This window comes from Anabrus simplex, chromosome 10 (assembly GCF_040414725.1).
Source record: "Anabrus simplex isolate iqAnaSimp1 chromosome 10, ASM4041472v1, whole genome shotgun sequence".
NCBI lineage: Eukaryota > Metazoa > Arthropoda > Insecta > Orthoptera > Tettigoniidae > Anabrus > Anabrus simplex.
In genome coordinates, this window is record NC_090274.1 from 13,481,333 (window position 1) to 13,502,644 (window position 21,312).

The 21,312-nt window shown below is 37.4% G+C and overlaps 1 protein-coding gene across 4 annotated transcripts in view; it reads left to right on the top strand.

The window, feature by feature from the left end:
- LOC136882020 (caspase-1) overlaps window positions 1–20,572 on the top strand; it is a 35,512-nt gene extending 14,940 nt beyond the window's left edge. For 3 of the 4 annotated variants that reach the window (XM_068229445.1, XM_068229447.1, XM_068229446.1), the window contains 2 exons: window positions 11,143–11,263; window positions 14,715–20,572. In XM_068229445.1, the coding sequence (XP_068085546.1) occupies window positions 11,143–11,263; window positions 14,715–14,944 (351 nt within the window). In that variant the 3' untranslated portion in view covers window positions 14,945–20,572. The remainder of the gene's footprint in view (window positions 1–11,142; window positions 11,264–14,714) is intronic. The other variant, XR_011018757.1, reaches the window with a different exon arrangement.
- The last annotated feature ends 740 nt before the right edge of the window (window positions 20,573–21,312 follow it).

Genomic DNA, 21,312 nt, shown 5'->3' on the forward strand with positions numbered 1-21,312 from the left:
CGTTTGGAGGGGGATGTAATGGTACAAGAGTTTGCAAGGAAAAATATATTAGGCCTACTTCATTTTTTGTTTGTGTTTTTCTTTTAGCTACAAGAACGGCACTACGAGTATGTGGGAAGATTTGGTGATAGCCTTCATGGACATAGAGAAGGCATATGAGTGTTCATAGAAACAAGATCTAGGAAGCTATGAGGTCAAAAGCAGTAAATGAGTAGCTAGTGACAAGGATAAAAAATATGTGCAATGGAAGCGAACGCTGTATTAAAGTCGGAACTGAAAGAACTGGATGGTGTAAGTTAACAATTGGTGTACAGCAAAGAAGTGTCCTCTCACTCTACTATTTATAGTGGTGACGGATGATATAATACAGGGGGTAGTACAGACCGTTGGGGAGAGAAGAATGAAAGCAGCATTGTTTGCAAATGATCTACTAATATGAAGAAACCGTGAGAGTGAAGTGCAGGAACAGGTAAATGTACGGGAGAAATTCGTGTCATCGTATGGAATGAAGTTCTCAGTACAAAAGAGTGAAGTGCTGGTAACGACACAAAACAAGAACCAAGTGTATAATGGCACGGCATTAGGAGGGAAGCAATTGAAAAGAGCTGAAAGCTTTAAATAGCTGGGAAGTGTAATTGAAGAAAATGGAGAAAACAGGCTAGAAATCAGTGAAAGAGGAAGGTGTGCAAATGGATTCTTTAAGAATGTGGGAGGATTGATATGGAGCAGAGATGTTCCACAGAGATGTAAAGGAATTATCTACAAGACTTATTTCGTGGCAATTTTGATGTATGGATCAGAAATGTGCGTGATGAAAGTAGAAAACAAGCATTGAAAATGCAGTTTCAAAGGTGTCGAGTAGGTTTAACAAGAATGGACAGAGTAAGAAATGAGAGAGTTCGGAAATGGTAATGAGGTACCCCTACAGGGAAAGGTAGAAAAATCTAGGCTGCAGTGGTATGGACATGTTAAGAGAATGAGAGAAAAGAGGATACCAAGAAAGATGTTAGGAATGGAGTTGAAGGGAAGGAGACCTAGAGGAAGACCGACAGACAGGTGACTGAAATGTGTAAAGAAGAGCATCGAGGCAGGAGGAGAGAGCTGGACAACAGTGGCAGAAGAGAAGTGGTGGATGGAGAGGCTTATGTTCCAAGCAGACTCAGCCTGTAGTTGGAAACTGTTCATGATGATGATGGACATTTAGTGATGATCTGCATTTGGTGAAACTAAACACGATACCTTGAAACTTTCAAAATTATTTTCTCCCATACTTTTTATTTTAGTGACTTTTACGCGCTTCAGATAATTTGCCAAAAATTGTACAAAATAAATGAATCTCTAAATTCTCATTGCTAAGGTTCGACCTCTTTGGGGGGAAGTATATTTGCATTTACTGAAAAGACTTGAACGATTACCAGTGTTTACTTTTAAGAAAATGCCTAGCAATGTAGAATAAGTTTGATATCTTTTGGAAGTACTGAAAGTACCTCTTCCAGCACTGGTGAAACTACTGGTTTTGCTTTAGTAGAACTGAAAAAGTTTCCTTTGTCACCACTCATATTTTCCCCGTTTCTCCTTCCATGCAATATACAGTATTTACTTGCGTGTTTTCTTCCACTTTTAATAAAAATTTTCAGTCTGCCAACTCCCCCGATTTAAGCGGGAGATTCCCGAATTTTGGCCCTTCCTCCCATTCTCCTGATCGCAGACACTTATCTCCCAATTTTGAGAGCAGACTTGTTTGTTGTTTGAAAATACAATGTTTTTCCTCATTCTTTAAGTAGCTGGAGAGAATTGATTCTCAGTGGATACTGGCTGGGTAAATGCAGAGTGATCTTAACTCTCTTGGTGCCAGGTGGTAGTGCAAGCACTCGCCCTTTAAATTGCCAGAGCCGATCTGGTCGGCCTTTAACAATCCAGTCGGAAGTTGCCAGAGCCGATTACATCGGCCGGCTTAAAATTCTGTGATATACATAATTTTGAGGCAACCTGTAGTGACGTGCATACTTTTGTTACAACCTGTAGTAAAGGGGCTACACGTTATTGTGTGCCTGGCCTTGCTTTGGAAGTTCTAAGAGGGTGATATCCCTTTCACAAGAGTCGTTTCCTGTGTTTACAAATACCGCTAACCGGTCAGTAAGTGATTGCTCCTTGCAGTGAGTGGATTTGTGACAGGAAAATGGCATGTTGTTCACGTGATATTTTTTCAGCAGGTATTGATGACAATAAATTAATGCAGTATTTGGAACAGTGCGAAGTTAATGCGGATGATTTATCGGATAGCGATAGTGAATTTAGTTCAGAGAGTAGTGACTAAATAATACCGGACACGTCCGCGGAATCACCGCAGCTTTAGAAGAGACGTTTAATTGTGTCTAACAGCACTAAAGCTACTCTGAATATGGTGGTAGATGAAACTAGTGATAACGAATATGATGATGATGTCTCTGGAGAACATTTGTGGAAATTTGTCCCAATGAACCCGACAACATTCCTCAATCTCCTATCTCCTTCAAGGAACTTCTTGGACCTATACATGCCCTACCGTATGATTCTCCGCCCATATCATACTTCAGTTTATTTTTCACTTACTCTCTGATAAACCTTGTAGCCACATATAGTCCTCTTTCATTACGTAAATGCCGGTCTCCGCGGGCCAAGTGTAGCGTGCCTGCCTCTCACCCGGAGGTCATGGGTTCGATTCCCGCCCAGGTCAAGAATTTTCGCCTGGTCCTGAGGGTTGGTTCGAGGTTCACTCAATCTAAGTGACCCTAAGTGATTGCAATTTAGGAGATATCTGAGGGTGAGAGGGCCAACCCGGTCTGGAAAACCAAGAATAATTACTGAGAGGATCTGTCTCGCTGACCATGATTCACCTCGTAAACTGCAGGTACCGAACTGAGCAGCGGTCGCATAGTAGGTCAAAGCAAATCACGGCTTTAGTGCCATACATTTCTTAATTTCGTAAATTCTGTTGTACTGTAAAATTATTTTTCTAATATATACTACAACTGAAAACGAGAAACTATTTTTTTCTGAAAACAAAAAACTATAATATCAACTACTATTTTTTACTTATTTAATAATTCAGAGTTATTTTAATACTGTGTTGTCTGCACATAGAAAATTTGTTGTCAGTATTTGCCAAACATCGATACATACACGCAAATTTTATCGGTGAGTAAAATTGTCTTGTTTTACTAGTGACATATGTTTGAATTTTTATTTTTTACGTTTTTCTTTTTCTCGTTCAAATTAGTTATTCTATAGAATTTTATTTAGAAATACATTATACATAATTACGTATATTCTTTTGTATTGTAAATTATTTTTTAAAGTAGATATTGAGAGAGAAATTGCGAAAATATTTTTCTCTTCCTAAAAATAAACGTTATCGACAACTATAAATCAACAATGAAACGTCTTTGAATCTTTATATCTCTGCAAACCAGTCTCTTATTCTACGTAGTCGATATGTAGAAAATTTCATGCCGGTATTTGCTATACACCGGTAGAAATACGCGAATTTTAAAATACATGTATTTCCACTGAAAACGGCCTGGCACTTTACAGCAGTAGAGTGGAGGCGGAGCTCTGGCCTCTTCCAGCTGATGGTCAGCGTCCGACCAGATCGGCTCTTGGCTCCAGGAGGGTTAAATATGACAGAATTTTATCATTTCCACAAAGTAGTGCCGAGTGTGAGACACTTTTAGCGTGTTTACAAGGACAAAAGCACAGTTCAGATCAATGTACCCTGAAAAAAAAATTTAAAAAAAATATCTATTCGTCAAGGCAAATAACATAATTTAGTTCAGAATTTTTGAAGAGGTCTAAGGTAGTTATGATGAAGAGTCATATGTTCAGATACATGCAATTATGTACTGTAATAGAGCAGTATAATGTGTTAAATATTCTTCAGTTGATGCAAGTTGTGTTATAAATGATGGGTCGTAACATGTCATAGAAAGAATGTCATAGAAAGAAAGAGATCCATCTTATCAATACTAAATTTAATAATGTTTTTTTAAAACAGGACCGGTTTCGAATTATCACAAGTCATCGTCAGCTGTCATTTACATACACATTAGAATACATGTTTTAACAGTTGTATCTTACAAATAAACATGTCATGTTTGATAGACATTAGGTAGTATGTCTAGAAGTGAAATACTGCTTCTTACATCTAAGTTTAGAGGATCAAGAATATTAAAAAGATATCTATCTTTAACACATTAAAAGAATTATAACACATGATAAAATTTGTTGTTTACACCTGACCTTGAATATAGCATTAACGTTCAAGTTTTACTAGTAATAGTTCTTTAAAAGGACTTTCATATTGCGTTGTTTTTAGTCGACTAAATATGCTTAAATGTAGCCGCATGTGCTTATACAGTATACTTCTTATTAGGCTTAGACTTTGTCAAAATGAGTAATGTGAATTCGAAGTTGAAATTACAATAACAAAGTGAAATGCGTTTGAAATAATAGTAAGCTAGGTAACTGTAACCTCTGTTGAATAACTCCTGCAATTATATGCTATTTAAAATACATTTCATGCAAAGAAGACATTAGCACACTTCAATATATAAAAGTTGAAAGGTATAAGACAATCATATACGTTTTGTGAAATTCATATGAAGTATTGTTCTTTCTTCATGCGTATGTGTCAATTTCAAATGGGGTAGTATACTTTATATAAACTTTGTCAAATTAAGTAATGTGAATCTGAATTTGAGATTGCATTGAGAAATGAAATGCCAGGTAATTAAAACCTGTATTGAATGACCTCTTCAAATATATACTGTGTAAAATACATTAAATGCAACATAAGACAATGGTACATTTCAGTATGCAAGTTAAAAGGTAAGAGGCAGTCCTGCAAATTTGTAAATCTTCATATGAAGTACTGTACATGCCAAGTTCAAATGGGGCACTATTGGCCACTATTTGCTAAAGTCCAATCACTATAAACTTATATTGTCTTGTTAAATATACAGATTGAAGATGAATGTGCTGCTGGGGTTATGAAAGCTGTTGTTGTAGGTGGTTCTTTTTCGGTCTATGATACTTGCTAACTATCTGTAAAAAGTAAATGAAATCAATTAGAAGCGTATTAGAATGTTAGTGTTAAACTTGTGTGTGTGTATTGTAGAGATTACTTACTGTCGTGAGATGATTGGGAAGTGTATCGCTTGGCAGCTTGGCGTGTACTATACCGTGAACTTGTGGTATTAGTGTCTGTTGCCGTGAGGGGAATGGAGGGGTGGGGAAGGGGAGTTGCTAACTGTGTAGAGGTGGAGTTAGTCGTGTCTTTCTCCTGCGCTGTGGATTGCGCGTGGTGTTGTTTATTGACTGTTCTCAGATAATAGTTTTTTATAAAAGGGATGATTTTATTAAATAAAATATTGGTTTTATCTGTTATTTCATTAATATTATAATTAGGGTTGGCATATTGGTCTACTGTTATATATAGTTCTTCAGTAATATTGAGTAAGGGTCCTTTGGGGTTTGTGCTTAATATTATTATATCATTATCTATATTAGTAAAGTTATGTTTGTAATCAACCATGTGTTGTCCTATTGCCGAAAAATGGTTGTGTTTTATGGCATTGACGTGTTCGTTGTATCTGATAGTAAAGTTTCTGCCTGTACGTCCTATGTAGCTTGTTAGGCAGTTGTTGCAGCGGATACGGTACAATACGGAACATCATGAAATTTATTAATCAAGGGTCGTAACATATCGCAGTATGCCGTAGTCTCCTGACTTTTGTACTTTTGAAAGTTGGCACATCTGAAATGGCAAAACTCAATGGAGGAAAATGTGTGGATATTACGCGATGCATACAAAAAATTTCTGACGTTAATTGAGATATACAATTTCAAAAATTTCATTCTGTTACCAAATTAATATTTAAAAGCAAATAACTAAAATGCAATAAAGTTTGAACAGTTGTGAGACTTTTCTTCAAACACTGTGTTCTTTTCAAGTTCAAAACCGGTGGCAATGCAGGTGAACTTGATCCAGCGGTCAACCCTAGCAAGACAAACATTGCGTAATTAACATTAGGCATAAAAAGTGCACGAATCAAAATTAGCTCATTAAGTGCATAAATAAAATCAACGTACCTGTCTGTTATTCTCTGCAAATTTGTCAGTAGACAATATTCATTGGCGGAATTGTTCGTATCCATTGCGTCGTCCCACACGACATCGTCCTCCGAGCCATCCATCGCGTTAAATATTCCGGTCTTCACCATGAAGCTCGTTGTGACAGTGTCTTCTCTTAATGTTGCCCCTTCTTCTCAGTTCGAAGGAACCAGATGCCATTTGTTTCCTATAAAACCAACTGAGATTATCTTTGTATGGTGTATTCACCGAGACGACTAGTGGTGGTAAAATTGATGGTACCTCACCATTTATTATGACGAGAATGGTGTTGAGACGGGACATCCCATTTTTAACAATCTCCAGTAAATGGCCACAAAAATGGTTCAGAACAGATGAAGTAAAGCTCTAGGGCTTTGATTCCACACAACCTTCAGCCAATCTTCCATTAATCAGCTGATATTCAACCTTGTTCGTGCACTCGAACAACAATGCCAGCTGCAGTATTGCACTTCGGAAGAGTTTTTCTTTTGAGAACTAAAAAGTGTGCTACCTTACTACTGTCTGCCATAACTGCCACCATGACGGTACACCATAATTTCTCTGCGCCTGTTTTAATTAATATACTGGATACAACCTTCATATGTACTTTCGTACTTCGCAGTATATAAAAATAAACGGAAGTTTCGTCCATGGTTCCGATTTGAGAAAGAAGAAAATAATTTACTCGTTTAAGTTTGATGGTGAACTTACAAAATTTGATTACTTTGTATAATCATGCTGTAGACACTGAGGCAGCATGGTTTGTTTCTGCAGACTAAGTCTGTGTGTCTGCATAAAATGAATAGCCCATGCTGGCCTTAAATTGCGCACTTGTATTGTCACGTTTTTTTTTTGCTATGTTCTTTGCTTCCTCTGCAACATTTCTTTTGCAAGCTGTCCACTTCATGACCGTATTGATGAGTTCAATCAACAAATTAATTGAAAATACCACCTAATCGATACATTTCTTGCCTTTTGGCAGAATTAACATATTCAGGACATGTTTTGACCACTTAATGGTCATCTTCAGCTGTCTCTGAATAGCTTAGATGAAACCATTTGCATTTTCCCATGGGAAAATTGTTTAAGATTTTAATGTACTTACTATTCAAGTGGTTTCATCTAAGCTATTCAGAGACAGCTGAAGATGACCACTAAGTGGTCGAAATATGTCCTGTATATGTTAATGTTTTTATAATTCTGCCGAAAGGCAAGAAATAAAAGTATCAATTAGGTGGTATTTTAAATTAATTTGTTGATACAACATTTCTTACGATACAGCAGTTCCGTCATTTCTCATTTCTGCTACTTAGTCAAGTACTTCTTTCTCGACCTTGGGAAATTTTTCGCACTTTGGGCCACAAAACTGTCAATATGTGGATTTTGCTTTCTTTAATCCTTCTTTATGAACCCATCAGTAGCGAATTAATTTTGGTTCTACACCAAAGTCTCTTCCCACGCACTTGATTCCATTATTTTCAGCAAAATAAACAACTGTGAATTTAAACTGTGCAGTATTAATCTATTCTTTTGTCCCTGTTGCACTTCGCTTTACAACTCGCTCGTCTTGCTGCTATAAGAGATTGAATGCAGCTGTTTGTTTCCTTATCTGGTCTCGCCCGGGGGCAGGCCAGGGTAGCAGGTAATTAGAAAGGATGATTAATAGTCTTGGACTTTTCCGTTCGTAGAGGTATTTATAGATGCTTGGAATCCAGGGAACAGGCTTGATAGGTGCAAGGGGTGTCCAGTTTCTTACCAAAGATGCTCGTGGAATTTATGCAGCATGCGAAAAATGCAAGAATAATAAGATTCACAAAATAGCCCATCTGGTGGCCAGTATCATTAAGGTTTCAAATCCCTGTGGTCTGACACAGTGGTTATCTGGTACGAGTTTCTAATAACTAGATTGTGTGCCAAAAGCCTGGATTCAGTTCCAAACCCTTCTACAGTGCTCATATGGAGTGAGGGCATTTGATGCTGTTGATGATTATTCGTCTATTGTATGGAGACGTAAAGCCTTGAGCGGACCCCTTGGTGCTATTCGACTGAAGTAAAATATGTACTGGCACTGTCCCTTCCTAATATCGTATATCACGTCTTTCTTTTAATCTCATCAACTCCTCTGGTGAGGTTGACGTCAGGAAGGGCATCTGGTCTTCGTAAAAACTCATAAAATCTTCATACCCGACCCCGTAGAGAGATGCGACAAGGGTTAGACATACAGTTAGATTCACAATATACGTCCTTTAAATGTTGATGGGGAAATTATGCGAGGGGTGAGGGTATGCGCGTTTGCAAGTAAATATGCTATATGTCTATTGCTAAAAATTACGATTTTATCTCAAGAACTTTTTCACTTTACAATGGCGAAAAATTTATCTCAAGAAGTAAATTACAAGTAAAAAAAACTAAAAGTATTCCTCACAATTACTGTAATTCAATTGCTTTTACTTACTTACTCCCCAAATCCAGGAATAACATCATTGAACACATTTAATGCTACAGTTTAATAAAATTGCACATAATACAACAGTTCAGAATACCATATGGTTTCCTGGGTGTTGCAAGGACTTGGACCCCTGCAAGGACTTGGACCCCTAATGCACGATATTGACATAGAACACGAGCGTTATAAAAAGATGTATTTTTTCAAATGAAAATAATTTCGAGACAGTGCGTGCGATGATTGCTCAGTGTCTCATTTTAAAGAACAACGATCGGTGTACACAGCGACAAGAGTGTGAAAGTGGTATGATATCATTGGATGATATAATAGCACCGCCGTTTTAACACAATCAGTGTGCTGTGCCATAACAGTTTAGCTCTAGTATGTCATGTGGGTTCTCTCAGGGTGTGCACCCATATGGGAAGCAAGGAAATGTCAGGGAATTTAGGTATTTAAAAAAAACTGAAAATTCAATCTTCTGCAAGAAAAACCGGACATACTATGCTTAACTGTGTAATAGAAGCATTTTTTCTTCAGTTTTTATAATATAAATCTAGGCCAGGTCTTTTATGGCAGGAAGTGTTTGTAAAGAAAAGTTAGTAAACATAAAAAAACAAGTATGATCTCAAAAGTGAAGTAACGGATAGCATCAGTAACTGTATGGATAGTCTATAGCAAGCAGTAGCGACTACAAGCCCTGAAGGGCTATGGCCTACCAAGTGACCGCTGCTCATCCTGAAGGCCTGCAGATTATGAGGTGTCGTGTGGTCAGCACAACAAATCCTCTCGGCCGTTATTTTTGCCTTTCTAGACCAGGGCCGCCATCTCTCCATCAGATAGCTCCTCGTTTGTAATCTAGTAGGCTAAGTGGACCTCGAACCCGCCCTAAAATCCAGGTATAAATCCCTGACCTGGCCAGGAATTGAACCTGGCCTTCCGAGTAAGAGGCACGCACGCTACCCTTACTCCATGGGGCCAGCATAACAATGGTGATCCAGATGCTCCTATTTTAGTGAACATTGGATCTTATGGTTTGCATACTGTGCACAATTCATATGAAGTGGCAGCTAACGAAGCCCACTGGAATATTGCACAGTTTCTTTATGCTCTTCACTTCGTGTTTTGTTATGTTCCTGCAAGACGTGCTGATTATACACATTATTCAGGTACAAACATATTTCCTTTTAAATATTGTCCTATAAGATGGCTTGAAAAGTCAGTTTCATTGAACATGCTATAGATGTCCTACCTAATGTAGACAAATATGTGGAAGGATCAAAAAGAGACAAAATCCCAAATTGTAACAGCTTCAAAATAGTATAAACTTCCATTAAAGATGAGCTTCTTAAAGCCAAGTTGTCATTTTTATCATCAGTTGTTGGAGATTTTGAACCATTTCTAAAACAGTTTCAGACAGATCTTCAATTTCCAACACTCCCAAATGAATTGTAGCAACAATGGATAGTGTAATGAAAATGTTTATTAAGTCTGAGTTGCAGTCTTCAGGAAATGTCCTCAAAATTAATTTAGACAGTACAGAAAATCTTTTGTTTACATTTTAAGTTGACATAGGAAATGAATCTAAAGCAGCACTTCTTGGCACTCCTGGATTAAATGATAGAGATGTATTAGTGTCTTGTACAGATCATTTAAGGGGAATGGTAGCTTTGTGCAAGAATTTACTGGAGCAGTCGCCTCTGGTACATAAAATGACTGTTTTTATCCAAGTGTAGTCAAGCAACCACTACCGCTTAGCAGCATACGGCTGACCAATGCCTGTGTTGAAAATAAATGGATCTCAGGTAATGAAGCTGATCATACACAAAGGAAGTTCACTTTTGTGTGTGAGAATGATACCTTCAAAGAATTAATGAATTCTTTGTCTTCAAAAGATGAGAGGATAAATCACATTTGGCTCCTCACTGTTTTCCAAACAGCAAAATTGAAAACAGAAAAGATGACTTCCTTTCTGAAAATGATAATGATATTGTTCCATGGAAAAGCTTCACTTGATTGCGGTTTTTCTGTAAATAAGGAAGTTACAGTAGAGAACATGCTACAAAAATCCCTTGTAGCACAAAGAAGAATATATATTTCAAACCTGAGTGGAGTCGAAAAGGAAGAACACGGTCCATGTTGCATGGAATGCTCGAGCATTATATGTTAAAGAATCTCAAGAAGAAATGTGAAAATCGGAAGTTGAAATTGCATTGCAGAAAAGGAAGGGAGAGACTGCTTTGTTGCTGAAAGAATTAGAAGAAAGAAGGGCGTGATGGCAGAAGCTTGACAGTCTTTGGTGGCTATAGGTGAAGAAATTTCCTCACTGAAGTTGTAATGGTATTCCATTATTTATCTTAAAATGAATTTAATTAGACTTTTAGGTTCAACTTTACATTTTGAAATATAATGTTCATTATATTGCATTGCATGTCAAGGAATTTTAAAATCTGAATTTGGTGGGCACACTGTGCTTCAGAAGCTGTAGAGAATGTTTATGTTTCAACATGGTGCTGTGGTAGTTAATATTCAACATGTGTTTGTTGCAGGTTTCTCGCGGTGATCTATTGGACAGCGGTGTGAAAGTCAGAACAGAGACTGACTGTTCACAAGGCTCCTACACCATACCAGTTCACTCCGATATCATCGTCGTCTACTCTACTGCGGAGGGTGAGTACTCTGCACGACAATGCCCGTCCTTGACTGAACAGCAAACACTCCAAAACATCAAATGTGAAGTTTTAATCTGGCCCATAGCAGGCTACTGGCAGCATTTGTACTGGTAGTTGTGGAAAACCTGTAGCTCACATCCTTCCTTTCCAACTGAATGGATATGATGTAGGCCACCATAGCTCAATCGGTAGAGTATGTGATACAAATTCGGAAGATTGTGGGTTCAGAACCTACTAGTATCTTGTTGGTCTTTTTTGGTTCGTACTTAACATCTCTATGGCATGTACTATATATACTGAATACTACGGTACCTAATAAGTTGAAAGTTAACTTCAAATATTCTGAGACTACGGGTATCTTCAGAAATAGTATAATTTTGATTTTTAAAAGTCAAACACATCTATAAAAATGTGAATATTAAAATCTGACTTGTACTAACCCACCTGTAGTTGATTGCGTGAGAAGATTCATTTTAGGTGCTGTAGTTTGAATCATGTTATACGATATGAAATTAAAAGAGAAAATTGAAGGAGGTCGATTTGACTGTAGGAGAGAGAGAGAGATATCCACACTACACCAGTGCAGATTTCGGGGTAATTTACCTGCGTTTATTGAAAACTTCATGTCCTTCCAGTTCTTTAGAGTCCGAATAGGGAATGCTTTTTCTCAATATTACATTGAAGAAAATGGAGTATCACAGGAATGTCTACTGAGTTACACGTTGTTTCGTAATCGCCATCGACGACATAGTTCCCACGTCTGGGCTCACAGTCGTTCCATCGCTGTATGTAGACGATTTAGCTCTAAATTACAGCTCCAGAAGGATGGCGTTTGCTGAGAGACAGCTACAGCAAGCTATTACAGAGTTGACAGATGGGGCCTACAATATGGTTTATTCTCAGTGGAGAAAACCTCAGTTGTACACATCTGCCGATGTCAGATTGTGAATCCTGAACCAGAGCTCCACTTGCGAAACGGTGCCCTACCAGCAGTAGACACCTGCCGCTTCCTGGGTTTCCGTCCCCGCATCCATCAGTTGAAGGTAGCCTGCATAAAGAGACTAAATATGCTTAACTCTTATAGTACCAGGCAGCCGATTTATCGGCCATGTGAGCTGCTGCTAAAAATGCCAGGAGCTGATCTGACAGCCACGTTTTTCTTTCACCTGTATCTTCCATTCCTGCTGCATGATGGCAGCATAAGTAATACGGCCAGAAAGATTGAAGCTTTTATTCTATGGAAATATCGATAACATGCGGTATCAATAACAGTGAAGTTTTATAAAAGCTTTCTTTCTACGCATTGCTAGTTTTGCGTGTGGTAGCTATGAACTCTGCCACTCACTTCGTTGCACTTGCTTGTTATCTCACGTGTTTATAAGTTTGTTTATTTGCCTCCAATAGTGTAAAGATGGTTAACTATATGGAAAATGGTTAAAATATACAATGCATTAACATTAAGTGATTCATTAAAAGATAATTTATCGACTGATAAGTGTTGGAAGTAAAGAGGAGGTTATTGTGTATTTAACCTGCGCGGACAGAATTTTGTGAAAATTCATAATTCTCAAAAAGTACTATCAAGAATTGCATAAAATTTCAGTTTTTAATTCAAAATTAGCTTAATATTATCACAAAGGTATCATACCCCTGATGAAAATACACTATAAAACTAAAAATTAGGTAAAATATTTGAGGTTTACGTTTTTTTAAAAAATAATAAAAATTTCATACACATTTAAATGAAAAAATGAAACTTTGTTGCAATTATAGTCGTACTCACATCTTCTCTATTCATCTATGTGCTACGGAAAAAAGAGAACAGTGATTTACCTCCAAAAATATGAGTAGGGGAATGTTTTCCCTTAGTGTGTGCATTTTCATTAAAATTGTTTTGGCCTGGCATCAAAAGGGTTAAGTTTCTCAGCATCACTTCCTGGGGTGTTGACTGTGTAGTGCAATTATGTTTTTATACGGCCACAGTTCTGTCCCGAATGGACTATGGCGGTGCGGCTTATGATTCAGCATCAAGATATATGCTGAAACTGTTTAGATAGTATTCACCATAGTGGAGTTAGAGAGTTGGACTAGCTACCGGAGCTTTCCGTACTAGCCCCATTCCCAGCCTACTCGCTGAAATAATGAGTTCCACCTTTACAAATAAGACGGCTGCAGATAGTCCTTATGTACTCTGCCAAAATTTGTGAAATGCCACAACATCCAGGCTGTCATTGCATCTTTAGTACCCGATACCGCCTGACATACCAAAACCGGCCGAATGCCAGGCAGCCGGTGTTTTATATACAGTCAAAACTGGTTAAGATGTCCCTCTCTTGCGCATCATTATTCCAAAGTCCCCGTCCATGTTCTATTAATTACATGCTAAAGAAACCTGGATAGCACATATACATATTTATACATACATACATACATACATACATACATATATACATATACATATTTAATACATTTGTAACTCCCACCATAAGAAATTTAAATTAGCGTTTCCGGCCACATAGCGCCATCTACGATTAGCCTGGGTAAGCATTTGGTAGAGAACTTCATTTCACGGTCGCAGTGGGTCGGCATACAGCTGCAGGCAGCAGTCACTCTCAAGCCGGTCTTTGTTGTTGGTGTGTGTTTGTTTGGATCGTGCAACAGTAGTTCGTGCGATGTGTTGGTGCTTAACTTTACGTACGTAAGTAAATTGTGTAACAACATTTGTAAGTTAGGCCTGCTGTACGTACGCATAGTTGTTTTCAGGATATTCAGTTATGGAGAAGAAGAAAGCTAGGCAGTTGACAAACGTTGTAAAATTGAAGTTTGTTGAGAAAGCGGATGTTAATCCACACATGAACACGTGCAAATCGCCGAGATGTTGGACATTCCTACGATAACTTTAAACATAATTGTAAGCAGCGTGTATAGTTCGTGTCTCTGAGAATGTTTTTCCTTGATGTTTTATTATGTTGGTGCTCTTAAAATGTATTATTTCTTTACTTATTTCATTCATTATAATTGTAAACACTTGTTTATTTGTTTTTGTGGTAATAATTTTTATGTTCAAACCTAACCTTGAATTTTACAGTATAATTGTTTTTCATTTTTTAGCACATTCCCCCTTTATGACATTTTTGGCTGTATTTAAAATTATTTTGTCCATTTGTTGTCAAAAAAATACTTTATGGGCATTTATGCTTGTGTACTATTCATATTCAATAAATATTGCTATGCCATTGTATCCTAATCAATTAATATATAGCCTAGTGCATTTCATGGATATCTCTGAAGTGAATACCACACTTTAAGAAATTCTGTCAAGCTGTTTTCCCGTCATGTTCTCACAAACAGATAGAACAGACAAATTTAAACTGAACCTAATTTTATCCGAGATAAGAACGAAGTTTACAGGCAAAATTGTGATGTAAGTTATGTGGTTCATTTTTCAGGTCAATTTTTGGGGGAGAACCCTTCAGAGGGCTCTTGGTTCATTCAGGCATTGGTGGAGGAGTTAAAGGAGAACGGAAGGAAAATAGACCTACAGACGCTGCTGACATTTGTGAACCGTCGAGTGGCCATGGAGAAGACGAGCCGCGTGCCCAATAACAAGCTCATGGACCAGAAGAAACTAGCACCTGTCTTCACGTCCTCCCTCACCAGACTGGTCTTCTTCCGCTAACCATCATCTAGGGCGGGGGTCTCCCATTGGGGGCTCACATGCAGCCCTCGAGATCTTTTCTTCTGGCCTCGGGGGTCTTTAAAAGGATCCTTCAATTTATTCTACAGGGTGTATCCAAATTTAGTACTCATCTTCAAGGGATCATAGACTAGACCGTGGGCCGATGACCTAGATGTTAGGCCCATTTAAACAACAAGCAATGACAACAAGACTAGACCAAAACAAATCTGTTTTGGTAAATAGCCATAGGTCTGAACTGACAAAATCAGAAAATGTATTGTAAGGGTATAAATAAATTATGACTCATTCTTCAAAACCATCGATATTACATACACTGTTAAACAAACCATCATGTCAGAATGCAATTTGTCCTCTGACAACGACCAGTACGTCTACGTTACGTTTAGAGCTGGGCGAGAGATTATATGAGACTGAAATTCAATCCGAGGAAGATTTAAGACACTCAGGTGCTTGCAGATGCATACTCTTCTCTACAGCATGTATTTGAATGTGTATTACAGGAAATGGCATTGTTGTTGCAGAGTGTGTATTACATAAGAAGGATGCATTTCTGAACAGTTTTTTTTAAGATTACAATTAAATTGACATGTGATAATTCTATTCGCAACCACCTCAAGGTGTACTTCCACGATTAATTGTTTAATTAAAAGTAATATATCTGGTTTTGTCTCTTCTGTCAGCCTTGGAAGTTTGAGTAGATACTGAATTTTGATACATCTTAAATATAGAGAGGACGCTTTCTTGGGTCTGGACCTTTGGTTGGATAACTTTGTTGATGTAGTTTAAGGACTATATCCTAATTGGCTTCCAGAATTGGCATCTAGATTGGCACTCGATTCAGTTTTCAAATTGGTTCCCAAGGAAAGCTGTTCCAAACTGTACATCCTGCTCCTATAAGGGAATCCACAAAAATATAAAACCAAGTATTTTTCGTATTTGCTAATACTGGAAATGATTGGCTGATTGACCCCCACTGTATCAGCATTTTTCTTCCCATATTAATAGACTAGGTCTGTCTAAATTATCTAGGTCTGGTTAAAAGTGTCCCTTACAGTTTTGTAGTACATCAGTCAATAACTTAGTCTTTTTGTAATTGTTTCTAAATGGTCACTTAGTGTTACACGAACAGATCCAACATATTGGTTTAATGGCCGGTTTCTAGAATGACAGTTATCTGTAGATGCGTAGTTATCAGTGACTTAACATGGTGATATGTTTAAAATGAGTTTCCGAATCAACAGTTATCGGCTTCTTCACAGTTATCTGCGCAACGGCTGGTAACTGCAGCTAGTGCTGTACCTCTATGTTAGAACTGATTCCAACAAATACCGCTATGAGGCGCCACTCCATACCATTTTGTACAAGATCTTATATTAGTTTTGTAAACATTAGAAAGTGATAATGAACTGGTTATAGTATATTCACAGTCATTCGTCGTAGTTTTAACGTGCTTGGGTGTGCTGGATTCGACATTATTTTGGTTAGTACGTTTACTTCCATGTTATCACTGGCTTTAGTCACTGATTCCACTTGTATGGTGTCATCTGTCCCAGCTGTTTAGAGGTTACAATCTCCTTGGAGCATAACGCTTCTACTGTCCGATGTGTCTTCCAATACGGGAAATGAATCATCAAATAAAACAGAACTCGAATCAAACGGATTTTCGTCACGCTCAAATTGATCTTTCAGTGTACAGTAGCTATAATGTTAAGATCTCTTTCGTTAGGCTTTGAATCATGAGTCCAACCAACAGTTAGTTAACACCCAATCTGAAATTATGGAATATTTACCATTAATATTTACATTTGTATTAAATAATAAATAACTTAGGTACCGGTATGCATTTGATATAAGCCTGCTGAATAATAAATATTGATTTTTCATTACTTTTAAAAATTTTATTATATTCTTTAACCGGTGATGTGAAGTTTCATAGACTCCCAATAAACATAAAACATCTGGACTTAATTAAAAATCTTGCAGGGAGCTATAGTTTATGTCATCTTATCGCTGTCAACACACTTCACACCCTGAGTCAGGGTTAGCTCACTGTGTTCGATGAAATTCTCAAGTGGACTTCACGTCAGCAGTTACAAGAGTATTTTTGTCAATGCATGTTGCTTGGTCAGTGTAAGTAAAACATCTCAAATTACTAGTCCGTTGTAGTTATTATGAACTGCAAATTCTCAATTCGAGGAGTACATTAGGGAACTACAGTACTAATGAAAAATTGAGTGATATGGCTGTTTTCTTTTGGCTATTGGAGATCTCAGTTTATAATGCTTCCGTGTTGTCCAAGTTATGCCATGAAAGCCCGGATGAAGTGGAATTCTTGAAGGGTTTGGGATCGGATAAGTTGAAATTATATGTCAAAGAAGAATGATAAATGAGTGAGTTTCCAGAGAGATACGAGCAGGAATAAGCAACATTTTGCACGTAAGACTCGGCGTCGAGATATGGAAGAAGAACAGAAGAAACGGCAATCTAGCCGTACATATCCAGCATCCTTGAAAAAAAAAAAAAAAAAACGGCATATGCGTGTTTTAAGTAGGAGTTTTCAGTTTGTTTGCAGTCTACTAAAAGAAATCTGCAACAGTTGCAGCGAGAACAAGTGGATATCGCACCAACAGTGCAGAACTTAAGTGCCGGAATGATAGGTTCCAAAGTGTGCTGCACGTTTTCATTTATGTGATTATTTTCCTTTACGCTTGTTGTGTTCTGGATCAGTGAAACGTGATCTGTTTGGTAATTGCTGTGTATTTTTATAATTTTACTGATGACAACGATCAAGGTGAAATTTAAGATGATGTCTGCATTATTAGATTGTTGTAAGGAAAATTTAAAATAAGACCAGTTTACAAATTTTAAGGTAAATTAGTTTTGGATTCAAAATAATTTTGGAAATGAAATTTCTCCCTAGCCAAATAGTAATGTTTCTGAAGGGTGCAAATTTTTTCAGATCCACATTTTGTACCTACCATCACTACTTCAAAATTTAAGGCTTCCTACGATACTTAACAATAAAAATTATTAATACTGTACTAAATGAAAGTACTACTAAACAAGGATTACAAGAACAAGCAATAAAACATTCAGAACATGGCTGTTTGATAGGTAACGCAACAGTACCTGGCCCTTTTTAAAGGTCTTAATTTTCTTTAATTTTCTTCACACACTGTAGTTGGCCAGGTTAAAAGTTCGTCATAAAAACTCAGCGCCCGGCGTTCCACATATTTAACTAGTTTCTTAATGTCCTGTACTTTTTTTAGTCTGTATTGGCACTTTTTCACTGTAGGCTTTGTCTTGCAGCATTGCAGGAAAGGTTGTTAATTGAGGTTTCCCTTGAAGGAATTTATGTTTCACAGGTGAATCTATGAAAATTGAAGCTTCTACTACTCCTGGTTTCTTACTGACATATCTGAACTGTTTGAAAGATGCAGGGGAGATCCGGAAAGTCCTCATAGGAAGAACAAAGAAAGCATAGTTCTAGTTTTCGTTACAGTGCAATATGCAGGTCTCAGAGAAGAAAAGTCGTGATGAGTACGGGGAAAAACTAGCGCTGCCACACTAAAAGAAAGATTAAACGAAGTACGACGCTGAAAGGTAAGTTGTCAATGGACATAGTGCTTCTCTCCACCGCATGCAAGGTTATAAACAACTATTTCTAGTACAAGGAGAGGCCTCACATAATTCTTTTCTCCATCATTCAATGTGTCTCAGTCTTAACCCTTTCGCACTCAGCGTGCCGATCTATCGGCGCGAGAGGTTATGGCTAAAACGCTCACGGCGCCGATACATCGGCTCTGTCCTATTTAGGCATTTTCGTCATTTCCGTGGCTGTTAAATCGTAACAGTTGATCGTGACAGTACCTTAAAACGTTGAATTTGCGTTTTACTCTACAGATATATCCACCAGCCCTACAAAATATTTTTATTTTCGACAAATGAAATCTGTTGACCGTGAATGTTTATCTTGTGGTTATTTGAAGTTGTTAATTGCGTGGATCTGTTTTGGTTGGTTTATGAATACAACAATTTGATCTTGATATGAGTTTAGTTAAGAGTATATTTCGTTTCTTTGGTATATCGTGTGTTCGCTGTACTTCGCAAACTATAATTTTACTCCATTTCATAACTCCGTTGTTGCACGTGCTTGCGCCATCTTTTTATCGTAATGGCTAGGCCATATTCAAGGCCGAATGAGGCCGATATCCTTGAATTTTCAGATGATTTAGACAGTAATAATGACCTTCTTTTGCCGAAAGTGATTCGCATTATGTGGGAAATGACACAGTCACAGCTGCTCAGCGTGCATCGGACCGCGAGGACCTGACATCGATGACCGTTACATGTACGGTGAATAACTATGTGCCATGCTTCATGAATGAATTGCAGCACACACATCATATTGATATCAAATTAATCAGAAATAAATGTTCTTTCTTTCACGTCTAAGAGTAAAGAAGGAAGATGCAATAATGTCTGATTTTTCAGGCATTGAAAATCAAAAATTATTTTTTAAAATTTATTTTCAAAATTTAATAATTGTTTCTGGCTTTACCAATAACAGTACGTTCTAGGTATGTTCATTTCTGAAATGCTCATAGTTTCCTGTATTAGTGTGATTTATTTTATTTTAATGCGTGTTAAACTCTTTACGTGTTGATTTTTTGTAAGTTGGTTTGGAAAATGACAGAAATTAGTCTGAGTGTCTTCGAGCAAACTCCTGTATATAGGCTGAGTGCCAAAGGGTTAAATAAAAAATTAAGCAAAAATATAAAAATGGCACAATTTGACATAATGCCTCTTTGCTCTGCCTGATTCATTTGCTATTATTAATCTTACCTTCAGTTGTATTTTGAGGGCCACGGTTGCTACCTTCCCAATCTTAGCCTTTTCCCATAACTCCGTTGCTGCAACCTTCGTTAAACGAGTAGCAAAAAAAGGTTTTGTATATGAACACAAGTTTAGGAATTTCACCATAGACATGTGGTATCTTCAGTTAAATTCATTCACATAATATTGTACCTTTTTGTATTCACTGATTTTTATCACTTGTTTTAATTATATTATTACAGTATCTATGGGATAACTTCAGAAAAAGAAATCTGAAAGACATGGAGACCCAAGTGAAAGGAATGTTCCTAAAAAGAACATTATGACTTGAAATAAACCATGTCTCGGCTAGCGTATACTTTGGCTCGAGAGAAATTCTTCACTTAAGAGCTCCAACTTCACCTTCAGCCACCATCTACCACAGCATGTACCAAATTACTGAAATAACTGAATGAAGAAAGAGAACATCTGGTCAGAATTATACATGACTGATGCAGTGATAGACACAGGATGGATGCTAGCCGGATAAGAGCTCATTTAAGGACAAGATTCGCTGTGCGTGGTTTTCACTACTGAATATGCAGGACTGAAAAATATGAACTGGACAAAAAGTGTGAATGGAAGCTATGTACAAAAAATTTGACCCATATATGTGTTAACGTGCAAACAGCAGAAATGAACTCTTGACACAATTCTGCAAAGACTGACAAACATAAATTGAACGTTACGAGAAATTATTCTTATTATTGTTTGTGTATGAAATATTTTGGCCATTGCCTGCAATAAAGTTCTTATTATTAAATTATACTTTCACTTGAGTAAGCACACACTTAACTATGCCTTTTACCCTTGAAGAAAGTCTGTTGGTTCTGTGGAGATGTCTCTGATGACTGAACAAGCATGAAACATGCGGCCACACAGCTCACATCTGAAGGTGGGTGGAGGACGCGGTTGGATCTGACGTAGTTTCTGCTTTTTATGGGTTTTAATTTCATGTCTGTGACATGCCTGCTCAAACAGTGAGACACCTTCTGCAGTAGCTCTGCGCCAAAGAACACGGCAGTGCAATTTGTTCATAAATTGTCTTTCTTTTTTGTGGATTTGCAACTGCCGCGATCTCCACCTCTATATTCCTATATCACTTTACCATAGTTTATTTTGTATAGTATGGAGTCGAGTAGATATCATTAGGGTAGTGTGCATTAAGAATTTCTTGCATACTGGAAAAATATCTCTTTTTGTGTGGAAGGAGTATAGTTAAAATTAAATTTGCAAAGTTTACTTTCGCCTTCATTATTTCAAGGTCATTTGCATTGAGCAAGTAATGAATAGTTTTGAAGGTTTTGTTCTAGAAATACTCATTCGAGTAAAGTGCTGTTATGTTAGTATTAAATACATACAAACTTCCTGCTGCAATCCTCTAACTGCTTTTCCTGGAAATTTATAAATTAACTGTTGCAGATGCATCTCTTGGGTGCTTCTCTTGAAGACTCAGATTCCTTCAGTAGTTA